Genomic DNA, 12,539 nt, shown 5'->3' with positions numbered 1-12,539 from the left:
AGGCGTGGCTGCACGACTTCTGGTAAAGAGGATGGAGAGTCGGAGTGGTTAACATGCAGCTCAGCGTCGTGAGTATCAGATTAATTGACACAACATGTGTCAGAGTGGATGGACAGCAGATTATAAAGATATTGACAGCTCAGCCTCGACAGAGAAGTGCATGAGCCTGCAGAGTTGTTTTTTTTTTTCCATGAGTGAAATATCCTGTCAGGGCAGGATTTTGACACTTCATTTGACTGAAAAGTCCCATTATTTGTTAAAAATGTGATAAAAGTAATGATGAAACTCTTACCTTGATGAATACAAGATAAAGACTTCACACATGGGAACAGCTGCTGTCTATAAACTGGTATCAAGTGCATTAAAAACAACAGTGTTCAGGTTCAATTCCACCCATTGAATCCAAAGTTTTATCAGTAAAAATGCTTAAATCAACAAATATAAACGAGCGTTTTCACCAGTTAAAAAACTTTAATTTAGTCGTCATAAAACACATCGCTTTACAACCGATTTTCACAATCAAAAGTGTGGAAATAAGGCAGACTCATTCTGGAATGACAGAAAACAAAAACAAGAAAAAAAGACCCCCACTGAAACTATGACAAATATTAACTTGATCCTAAAACTCTTCCGACCCAAACTGAAACCTCCGCTCAGCTCCAACGTGTGCCGACACCTCCTCCTGCAGAGATCTGGCAGCTTTAATGGTTGCTAGAATTTAATTTTCTTAATTTTTATGCATGTGTGTAAAGTGCAGACAGTCTCAACATGTGATTAAATATAACAGAGCTTACTGCATTTTAACATGATCAGACGAACACCACAGACTTGATGATGATCAAACAAAAAATAAAAGCTTCAGAAGATTGTTCATGATGCAACAATGAAGCTTCACATTAATTCAATTGAAAAAGAAGCAGCAAACATCAGTTAACACAAGAGACGTGCATAAGGTTCAGACTTAACATGAACATTACGAACTGTAGAATAAACCTTATAACCCTGCTGCAGCCCTGTGAAAACCATGCATCTCAACAGCTTGCTTCTAGGTTTGTGGCGATACATTTTCAGATTATACAGTTAGTTTTAAGGGATAGTTGTAAAGGTAAACTCTGCAGGATTCTCACTTCCTGTTTGTTAAAATGCTCACCAGTGAAAGTAAAAGTCGATCCCAGTTTCACTATCATTTAAAATGTCGCCTCATTATATCCGTTTTTTCTTTTGCTGGGTCTCTTGGACGCCTGCTGCTTATTGTCTGACACCTGGTCGCTGCCTTTTAATGACACCCCAACCTCACCTGAGCGCTGTGGGGGTGCACGTTCATAAACATCCCAAACATAGAAAAGAAAGCAGAGTCTCTGCAGAAAAACACACTGCTACACTAACTGATATTGATATATTATTTTTTCCCTCGTAATTTTAGTGATCATCAAGTCTCTTCTGTAGTGGACTGAACATATTATACATACATACTCTTATCATGACGGCCCACCAGCAGATGGAGACATGAAATACAACACTAATAGCTCACTCTAAAGCCGGTATCACCCAATACTGATGACATGCTGATATTATTATATTCTGTATGTGACTATACATTGTTTTTAAGGAAAATCCTGCAGAGTTTACCTTTGGAAAATAACAGTCATGTACCCATATGTATACTTTGCTCGCTGTACTCATTCCTCCTGTCCACACTGCCCATGACAACATGCCTTCCCAATGATATTCCAATGTAACAGATCAGGGACAAAATCTACAGCTTTATAAACAAATCCAAAAGTTCAGCCAAAGCTTATGCGAGGCTTCAGTCAGAGTTACACAAATCAAGTACAGTTTTAATCGTTTGAAGGCAACATAATAACACAAGAAGAGAGTTTGCAATGTGTGCTATGTGTAACTCTTTGGCTAAACTTTAAAAATCCCCCTTATTTACACTGGAATCACACTGTAGACAACGGCACTTCTCACTGTTAGCATGGAGAGGAGGAATAATACAGTGACCAACAGAGCTGTGATGATTTGTCGATTAATCAATAGATAGAAATTGTCAATTTTGCTGGTTTCATGCTGCGTAAATGTGAGAATCTGATGCTTTTCTTTGTCTTACATGATAATAAACTGAACAGCTTTGTATTTTTTTGACTGTTGCTCAGATATAACAAATCATTTATCGATTTCACGTTGAGTTCTGGAGAATTCCACGTGGTGTTTTTCACTACTTTCTGACACTGCATCAACAAGACGATGAATCCAGAAAATAATCGGCAGATCAATTGATAATGAACATAACTGTTTGTTGCAGCCTACAAACTACATTTTGATTTTAATTCATATTATCTATAAACTTTTGTAACTAGTTAACAAGTTGTTCCTTCATCCTCCTCCCTAAAATAATTAATGTGACCAACATGAATGAGCTTTAAAGGTCCCGAACACTTCATTTCTCAGTCAGCTTTTTTATGATAAATGATGGCCTCCAACATGAGCACAATGTTTTCTGCCAAAGTTAGAAAAGCTCTGGTTGTTACGCTGTTTATAAATAACAGTCAAGGATGGCTCTTATTCAAACTCTAACTTTGATTGTTTAATATTTAGTCATGGAAATGTAATCTTATGGAGATATAACCAAGATTTCAACCTATGTTTTCAAGGGCTTTAAAGCTGACACATTCCCAAATACATGCAGCTTGATAAATCATGAACATAACACACACAGATAGAGCAGCAGCGAATAATCAATCCACAGAAAATGTATCTGCAACAATTTTTAAAAATCAATTAATCATTGGCAAAAAGTCACAAGCTCCATCATCTCACATGTGATCATTCACTGGGCTTCTTCATCTTCTATGACAGTCAACTTGATATATTTGGGTTTTTTGAATCGTTGGTTGAACAAAGCAAGATATCTGAGGATGTCACCTCAGACTTTTGATGGACATCTTTAAACCAAGTGATTAAAGGAGCTGTGTGTGAAATTCAGAGCATATGAGTTGTCTGCACCCAGGTCTCAACATGAGGGAACGAGCTGTGTGTCAGCTGTAACCACCATATGAATGCAGTGCAAAGCCAGTGGGACACACACATGCACTAACATGCAAGTGCAGCCACACTGGCTTCCCTCAACAAACCACAGACAACACACACAGATGGAGCCTGACTCCTGACTCCGCTCTGGACGCCATTACTCCACTATATCTTTACATAGCAAATAGTGGTTTGCTGCTGTATTAATGCTCTGAACGTCACATACAGAACCTTTCAACAAGAAAATAATCAACAGATGAACAGATATTTAAATCAATCATAAGCTGCTGCCCGTTACACACACACCAGTGAGCTAATTTCATTAAATATTTTTGGATGAGAAACACGTAAAGGCCAAATTTCTGCAGGGATTTTGATGAGACGGCACATGATGGGGCTCCGTCCTCCAACAAGCCCGAGTGTAAAGCGACACAGTGAGGGGGGTTTCCCTTTTTGAACACACATACACCGTCCCCATAAAAAATAAAACAGTCATGCAGCTGCTGGTCTGCATGCGACCCACTCACATCGCTCTAAAACATCACAGCGGGTTTCTCCTCCTCCTCCTCTCCTTCTTAATTGACGAGATGGAAAACCGTTCAATTTATACATAAAACAGAGACTCCTCAGACAGTCTGTGGCCTCCCGAGTCGGAACAGCTTATCCATGTCCAAAAAAAAAATCAAGAATAAAAAAAGGTATTTGTGAGTAAGCAGTTCCACCTCACACAAGAGATCATGATGACTGTGGAAAGGAAGAAGTTACTCTGTACAGTACATACTTACAGACATATACATGAGCTCTGCTGTGAGCAGGCACAGTGATACACTCACAATATCCACCTGTCCTGATCGAAGAGGGAGCAGCCTACTTACATCTTAACGCATCACTGTTTTAATGGTACTGAGGCAGAGACGGGGGGATGTCAGAGCAGGGCAGGGCTGCGTTCAAGTGCTTTGAAGATGAAGACAAACCCTCTGTAGCCATTTCAGACTCTGCTGCACTTCTGCGAAGGAAGTGCCCCAATTTCACGTATATCATTATTGCTCAGGTGTGTTAAACTAATGAGGAGTAAACCAACTAAATAAAAAAAGGGTTTTGTTCTAAATTCTCCTCGCAGGATCTGTTGTATGTCTGCTCTCCTGAGCCGATGGTCCCGAAACGTTTTCTCCAGTTAATGCCTTCTGCGAGGCAAATCATTCACTCAGACCTCCACCTCCAAATAAACTTAATAACACTCTATACAATCACTTAAGACGACTCTATAAAGATTGTTTCCTCCGACATCTATTTATAATTACTTCAAAATAAACATGTCCAGAAACTAAACATAAAATAAAAGTGGCAGTTCATGTTGTGTTACATCAAGGCTGGCTGTGTCTTCTCCTTGCGCAGGACTCGGGTTTGAGCAGTTAAGTTTGTGACACACCATCAGTATCCGACAGAGACAGGCTTCCCATCAGAGCACTGAAACTGCTTGTTACAGCTGATTTTTCTACACTCGCGAGCCAGAGCAAGGATTTCATACGAGCATCTGACTGGTTATTCAGGCTGAGCTCGTCCTGCTTCGTCATTAGCTGCAAAAAAAAAGCTCTCTGTTGGTAAGAAAATAAGTCAGGAACATTTACTTTAAACTGTACTGTCCTCACGGCACCGTCTCCTCGGGGTTCAACTTGCTAATATGGCACTTGAAAAATCAGCTCAAATTAATCGGGATTGTTGCTAAGAGATTTACACTCTGTACAGGTATAAAAAAGAGAGTTTGCTTTCTTGATATCACGGGCTTCATCAAATCTCACTGTGCAACTGCCATCTAGTAAAACATCACTGTAATGATATTAGAGTCGGGTCTTTGACTTCGGACGAGCACGATAATGAAACACTGAAAACTCCACGGTGGTCGCAGTAAACTAAAGGGTCCACACTTCTGCTCTCTCTTATAAAAAGATTTCTGGTGGAATAAACGGACACATACAGCGGCTGTATCAGGAAAAACATTCTCATGTTCCTCGGTCGTCATGGTAGCAACTCTGATTTCACTAACATCATTCATTCTCTGTTTCAAGCTCAGTTTGGAGTCACATGACGTCCCCGCATCGAGCACCAGTCTGGTCCCTGAGGTCCATCAGCAGACAACAAGCAATAAGACATTTTAGATCCACAATGTTTGAAGTCTCTGTCTCTGTGTTTTCGCCCTGTACACCTGTCTTAAATCCGTGCTGGAGTCTAATGGTGGTGACCGACCGACAGCACCAGAGGAATGAGGCAGCCCAGAACCAGAGCTACCACCTCCACCTTGCTCAGTCCTTTCCCTCCGTTCCCTCCTGTAGGAGCGTGGCTGTGGCCGCCACCCCCGACCTCAGGGAGGACATGGACGGTGGCCACGTAGAGGAAGGTGCCGGCAGAGAAGAGCATAGCGACGCCGGTGGCGTTGATGTCTGACAGGGCCTCTTTGCTGCTCTGAGAGGGGAACAAACAAAAAAAGTATGAGGCAAAAAGTCTGGCCTTTCTGACTGCTCGACTACTGATGAAATTCTTTATTCTTTTTTTTTTTGCTTTTTGAGAGAGGACGCATCAAACTACTCCTGCAGCGATCTGGCAGTTTTAAGGGTTTCTATAATTTAATTTTCTAATGTATGTAAAGTGCAAACACTCGCAAAATCGAATTAAATGTAACAGAGGTTATTGCATTTCCCATTTAAACTCACCTCAGTTAACAAAAGAGACATGCTCAAGAGCTTCTGCCTTTAACTGACCGGGCAGTAAAAGGGGATGACATGCAGCAAGGGGCAGCGGCCTAGAATCAAACCCACAGCCGCTGCGGCAAGGAAGTTGCCTTTGTACTAGAGACACCTGCCCACTGTGCTACTGGGCACAGTGGCACAGCCCTAGTATGGTTTTGTTTTTACTAGAGCTCTGACGAATATTATTTTTTTGACATTCAAAACTTCTGTTGAGGTTTTCAGATGAAGTCTAAATGTCGGTCATCATTAGCCCCTTTCACACTGCCAGATTTTCCGCGAATGTTGGGCCGTTTTGCCGGCAGGCTGCGAGCGTTTAGACACACAGAGCCGGATTGGCGAGTTGGTCCGAGTTGCCCAATTTTCCATCTCACAGGGTAGTCATATTGGCAGAACCTTTTTAGTTCAAACAGACCAAGGCGGCCTTCCACAACGGGAGGGGCTGTTAAAGACTTGTGGGAGGAGCTGTTGATGACGCCGCACGTGCGACCCACTAGTGTTGGATAAACAGGAAACAGCTGATAGCAGGAATTAGCGAGCAGCTAGTAGCAAGAGGGAAACACAGACACTGTAAAGATGAGCAACTGAGGAAACAAAGAACTGCACGCCCTCCTTGTCCTCGCAAACCAAGAGGCCATTAACCGTCAAGTGACGGGGACGGTGAAGGACGGGCCGACTTAAGAGAGAATCGCGGAAGGACTGACCAGCCACGGCTTCCCTCCACGTCACTGTTTATGTCACACGCTGAGCTACACGTTTTGTTACTTGCTCACGCCCCCCATTGCCCCGAAAAAGGCGCATTCTGTATAAATAAAAGTAGGTAGGCGGCATTTTGCTGCACTCCCCGATTTTGTTTTTATACTGCCAATGCTGAAAAAAGACTGATTGGACTTTCCTGCAAATTTGCACAATTCCTCGTTAAAAAGGGCTATATTTTATGATGTCATTACCCTACAAAAAGTTAAAAAAAAAAACACTTGAATAAAATCAAGTGTTTTAGCGTAAATTATTACAGGCCCATGCCTTCCTTTGTGCACAACAATCTAGAGAGCAAATGGTTTTTTGACTGCAGTGAAAATGTTATTTCCGAACGGCTAAACACCAACAAATATGGACTGCAGCAGAAAATTTTGTTAGATAAAAACATGCTGAGAATTTTGGAAATTACTGCGTCTTTCTTTTTTCAGTTAAATTCTGACTTTTGGACTTAACGATGCTCTGGAGTTAATGGAAATGTTTGGATCAAACAAGTTGTTGCACAGCATTCGACTGTTTAGAATTTAGAAATCAAATGTCACCGTTATGAAACTTTGAACTTATCTGCACAGTCCTAATTTAGACATGATGATAATGATAATCTCTCATCTTAAACATCTCCTATAGATGTCTCTTGTTGATAATCCTAACCAGTTACACTGGTTTTCAAACACACAACCACTTCACTGAGGCATCATGTAAAACAGACCTCAGGCTGAACACTCAAAGTAAACAGATAAGTGACGGTCAGACAGGAAACACACTCCCTGCCTCAAGGAGACGGACACATTTGAATACACTGGAAAAAAACTCAGTGATCCATAAAAAAAGTAAAATGTTATAATATAATTAATAATTATATTATTATTCATTATGGCTCTGAAGCTCATTCATAAAGCTCCAAAACAACAAGAACGCATATTTTAATATTTACCTGACTGAGGCCTAAAAAGGTGAGCATGGCGAGGACGGGCGCTGCCAGGGCAAAGACCAGGAGATGTTTGCGGATGCGGTTCCTCTCGAGACCAGCATGCATCAGGAATGATACCAGGCCGAACGCTGCTGGAGCCTGCAGACGGAAAAGAAGTAGATTTTAAAAAGGTTCATGAATTAGTTTTTTCAGCTCTACTACTACTACATAAGCTTAAACTGGAAATACACATCTGATAAAATTACACAATAGAAAAGAACGTCAAAAAACATTGACTGACTGAACACGACACAAACTGTTATTACCTTATGAAGCATGATAGCTACAAAGACGATGAGCTGAACGCTGGTCTGAGAGGTGGAGGCAGCAGCTCCCAGCGCCACGCCATCAGCTGGAGACAAAAGACACAGTTACTGCTCAAACCCTCTAAATAATCACCTCACCATATTACAGTAATTATTGAGCTCAGTCTAAAATTAGATTCAATTATCAACCAGCAAGTAAACTTGGGTGTAGCAGAGAATAACCGTTTAAATAAGTACCTATAAAAGCAAGTAGAAATTTGCACACCCATATTTGTCTGAGCACACCTTTACTGTCCATTTTGCATAAGTAAATTATGTAAAAAACATTTTCTATCACGGCACCAATCTGTGATTTAGTCTAATAAGGATAATTTTAAAATTAAAGTCTTATCTCGTACCAACATTTTGACAAAATAAATATTCAAAAGCAGACGTACCAGCAGCGTGGACCACAAGACCCAGGGTGGTGGTGATCTTCGAGGAGGTGACCCTCGCTGACTCTGGATCTAAACCAGACAAAACAACAAGTCAGAAACTGTGTATATATGTTGTTATGTATTAATGTTTGAACTGATTCTTGTCGTCTGTGGAGCTGCTGCAGATCTTCCTGAGAACCTCCCTCGTCATGATCATGTGACCATCGGTGTCTCATAAATGCCCTACCAGGCCACTCTCACACCCTCTGTCTCCTCCTTGGCAGCCTGTCAGTCCACCACCACATGCCGCCTTTGTCCTTTCCTAATTAAGTACACTTTGTTGTCTCCTCTATGTTGCTCCTTTGAGCTGGGGCATAACAATGTTTAAAAAAAAAAAACAAATAAAAGTGGAACTGAGTGATAATTATGGAACAGGATCTCCACACTGAACGAGAACTGTGTGGCGTAACATGTTGGCAGAGTTTGCAAACAGTCTGTGGAGCATTAGCTGCTCAAATAAAACCCTCTGAAATTATTTGGTGCAAAGCGTGGGTGCATCTGGGAGAACAGAAATTGCAGTTGAGCCATCTGGGGTTGTTTTGGGTCTAACTCAACAACATTATTTTCCACCGGAGGAGATAAGTATTTGATGAGGCTAATGACAAAGCTGCTCCCACCGAGCCCCATTTTCATAATCTAATTCTCCACATTCACGAGCGCCTCGGGTGCTTTGATCTCTGTGTTTGCTGTCCTTTGTCACACTGACCTTCAGTGCTGTGCACGTGAGAGCTGCCTATCTGATCCACCAGCAGCATGAAGACAAAGCCAAGGACCAGAGACACTCCGATGCAGGCGTGGAGCTGCTCGTGACTGTGCTCGTGTTTGCCGCTGGCACTCAGGGCCGCGTCTGCTTCGCCCTTCGCCTCGGACACTTCCACGACTCCGGCCTGGCCGTGGCTGTGGTGTCCACCTGGAGAAACACGGGTCAGGAGAGAAGAGAAAGACGCATGTGACTGTTAATAAACACCTTAAAAATCTGATCACTGACAATCACAAAACAAAAAAATCTGTGTTTGATTACGTAAAAGAGACAGACGTCATCAGGTTGTACTCTACAGCGTGCTGAACTTTGCTTTGTTTGTAAAGGATTCAAACCGTTAGAGTTCACAAAGGCAAATGTTTTCATACTATATGTCTATATGCTCTATACTTTTTTTTTCCGGAGTCTCTGTGGCCCGTGGCATCCCTGAAGGGAAGGGAAGGGCTTTCACTCACAAAGAGCCAAAGACATAAAATAATTTTGCCTCAGTCTTCACTGGAAAACACAGAGTACAGAACTGACAGGAACTGATGAAAGAAAATATCAATAACTTGGTCAGTGTCTTTAACCCCGAGGCCACCAGGACACCTGACCTCAAGGACAACACTGAAGCCAGAAAACTTTTCCCAATATTGTTTGTTGACACTTACTGAATAACTCAAGAGCTGTGACACTATCTGGACCCAGCTGAGCAGATCTACTACAGGCTTTCAAACTGATATCTCGACAGCACCAGATGCTACTACTGCTAAAATATTTTAGCTGCCTCACTGTTTTATCATTTACTTATCTAAAACATGTACCAAGGACAACCTGGCAAGTAGTGACGATGCTAGGTAAATTATCGTGGTGGAATTAGGTTAACAGAAATTTAAGTGAGAGCTGAAATGCTCTGTCAATTTATCGATTGGTAAACTGAGAATATTAAATCAGCAAAATCAATTTATGTCAATTAACTGTTTAAGTCAGTTATTAAGCAAGGAACCCAAACGTTTTTGGTAGTCGTTTAGATATTTCACTACACATTTAATCTCCATAACATCTTTGCATTTTGGACAAAACAAGCAATTTAAGGACTTTCTCTTGGACTTGTGGCAGGCATTATTCACCGTTTTCTGACACCTTATAGGCTAAAACAATAATTAAATGGCAGCCGCACAGTTTTCTTTCACTGACTTATGGGTTTGAGCACATCAAAATGCATCAATGCCTTCATCCAAGAGAGCTAAATTAACAATTTCTGGATAATAACTTAAAGGGGAACTTCACTCATTTTCAAAATTCTTACATGTAATACCTGGGGTCTAAGACAATCCAAGAGTGTTTGTAGAAATGAACAACTCTCCCCCAAACCCAAAATCTAGAGCGCTTAAACTTTAACTTCTGATGTCATACAGTATATAGTCCAGAGTGGCTCTGTAAACAATGAACTGGAGAAGATTTTATAGACGATACTGAGAGCACCTAGGGGAATGTTCTAAGTATATAGGTACATTTTCTGCTTCAGGACTGAGAACACAGACTTCACGGTATCACGGTATTACAGAATATATATTGTAATCAGTCAGCATGACTGTTAAAGGAATGAAAATGGACAGGTTAGCAATGGTAGGAACTATTTTGTTCATGGAAGTATGTGTAAAATGTCTCCCCTTTGAAAATAACTAAAATAAAATGGAGTTTCTCTGTTCAGTTCTCTGTTCATTTTTTTTCCTGCGTCATAGATAAGCAAATGTACAGGGTATGATAACTGTCAACTTTTATATCACGGTATACTTTAAAACTGGTCTGACACTGCAAGCCTGCTCATTAGGGTACAAGAGAGAGCAGCCCATGTTCATAAATATTGATTAAACTTTCCTAAGCCATGGACATTACAGACTGGAGTTCTTAATTGAGGTGGGATTCCCCTTTTGAGAAAATACCACTGTTTTTATTTAACACTACCTTCAAGGATTTCCTCATAAAGTGCATGAACCCCCTCAGGAATGATGACAGCCAGTGCAGTCCCACACAGCAGCCCTGCTCCCAGCACAGTGATCAGCTTCAGCTTCTCCTGGGGAAACACAACCACAGGCACATCATCAGCACAAGTCTGTCTCATTGTTTTAAGCACTGTATACACAGATTACCTGACAACAGTACAGAGTTTATGATGCAATCAGTGCTTCTGATAAAAAGCCACTGACAAAGATGAACTTTTACCTCTCAGTGTATTTGTGAATGTAGCCAAAGTTATATCAACTGCAAAAAAGCACTTTAGCAAAGCTTTGCATGTGACAGACTTACCTCTGAGAAGTTGACTGCTAGAGGAATAGTCCCGGCCACGTAACATCCCACCAACATCGCAAGAGACAGTAGGCTGATCGAGCTAAAATCGTCCATGACTGCTGCACTTTTCTTTTCGGCTAATCTTCTGCTAAGCTAAACCATCAAAACCAGCCTCCACCTGTACCTTTAACACCTGTATCCGTGCTCCTCAAGTTAAATTACATGCCCCGACCTGCAGCTGTTGGTTAACACTCGCTGTTAATCCAATGAACGTCGCGTCCCTGTTCTGATACCAGTTCAGCTCGCTGCCAAACATCCACGTTAACTTAACAGAGACGTTACAGCCTCTGGCCTCGATAACGTTAGCAAAGCTAAGCTAACTAGCTTCGGTGACTGCCCGGCGCTCAAAATTCACAAAGGAGGGATCCTGACACGGTAACGTTCACTTGTAAACATCCGTCACCCCGCATTGTTCCCTCCAGATATAGCAGTCAATAGTAAATATTGCAACTTCCCGACGCGGTTAGGTGAAAGCTACAGTAACAAACTGGCTAACTGAACATCCTGTTGTTTGGTGCTGCAGTGAAGTGCTTCCGGGTCACAACTCGTCTCCTCAACCTGTCGAAGCAAACCTGCCACGTATCTGCGAGACACGGTGGAGGAGGAGAGAAGGGAGGAAGTAAATATAACAGTAATAATAATAATAATAATATAATAATAATGTTATTATAATATTTTTTTGTTTGAAAATCATAAACAGAAAATTAAACAAAATACAAGCGGTTTAAGCGTTTAGTTTAAACTCTGTACAAATAATGTTAAGGGACTGTTGTGTACTTATTAAAGGAAAGGGTGGGCTGGGATTTGACTGTATTTTTGTTTTGCTTTTTTACCCTCCCCAAAGCTTCACATTTTTGTGACTTGAGGAATATGCATGACCTTCCCTCCACCATAAATTAGATATTAGATTTTAAAACTTACCCTTTGATGTTTGAAAGCTGAAAATACAAAGCTGAAGACGAAATCCTGGAATTGAAAAAAACAAACAAAAACAAAAACAAAAAAACGTTTCGCACTTTTGTCGTGCATTCTGGTTAGTTAGTGCAAATGGTTTATATCTGGCAAAATTTTAAATGATAAATGACAGAAGTTCCTTGCGCATGATGTGTTCACGGCCCATCAGATATTCAAATATCACACAGTAATTTCAAGTTTCTGGCTATGATACATGGTGTAAATTTTTAGAACAACATGTCTTCCAAACCCATT

At 41.1% G+C, this 12,539-nt stretch overlaps 1 protein-coding gene across 1 annotated transcript; it reads right to left on the bottom strand.

Moving 5' to 3' along the window:
* Nucleotides 1-3,470: 3,470 nt before the first annotated feature.
* slc39a9 (solute carrier family 39 member 9) lies at nt 3,471-11,868 on the bottom strand. Its single transcript, XM_033642849.2, has 7 exons — nt 11,289-11,868; nt 10,947-11,055; nt 8,946-9,149; nt 8,201-8,269; nt 7,764-7,849; nt 7,462-7,596; nt 3,471-5,490 (listed from the first exon to the last, which is right to left on the bottom strand). Exons 1-7 carry the CDS (start codon nt 11,382-11,384, stop codon nt 5,257-5,259), a joined length of 933 nt encoding a protein of 310 aa, XP_033498740.1. The 5' UTR covers nt 11,385-11,868; the 3' UTR covers nt 3,471-5,256.
* Between the last annotated feature and the right edge of the window lie 671 nt (nt 11,869-12,539).

Source organism: Epinephelus lanceolatus, chromosome 15 (assembly GCF_041903045.1).
Source record: "Epinephelus lanceolatus isolate andai-2023 chromosome 15, ASM4190304v1, whole genome shotgun sequence".
Lineage (NCBI taxonomy): Eukaryota > Metazoa > Chordata > Actinopteri > Perciformes > Serranidae > Epinephelus > Epinephelus lanceolatus.
This window is presented reverse-complemented; position numbering and strand designations above follow the sequence as displayed.

Bases quoted from the DNA above. Each gene is read 5' to 3' on its own strand.
- slc39a9 (XM_033642849.2), bottom strand. From the start codon at position 11,384: ATGGACGATTTTAGCTCGATCAGCCTACTGTCTCTTGCGATGTTGGTG. The intron at 11,056-11,288 runs GTAAGTCTGTCA...GTGTTTCCCCAG, and splicing joins TAGCAGTCAACTTCTCAGAG to GAGAAGCTGAAGCTGATCAC. The intron at 7,597-7,763 runs GTAATAACAGTT...TTCCGTCTGCAG, and splicing joins TAGCTATCATGCTTCATAAG to GCTCCAGCAGCGTTCGGCCT.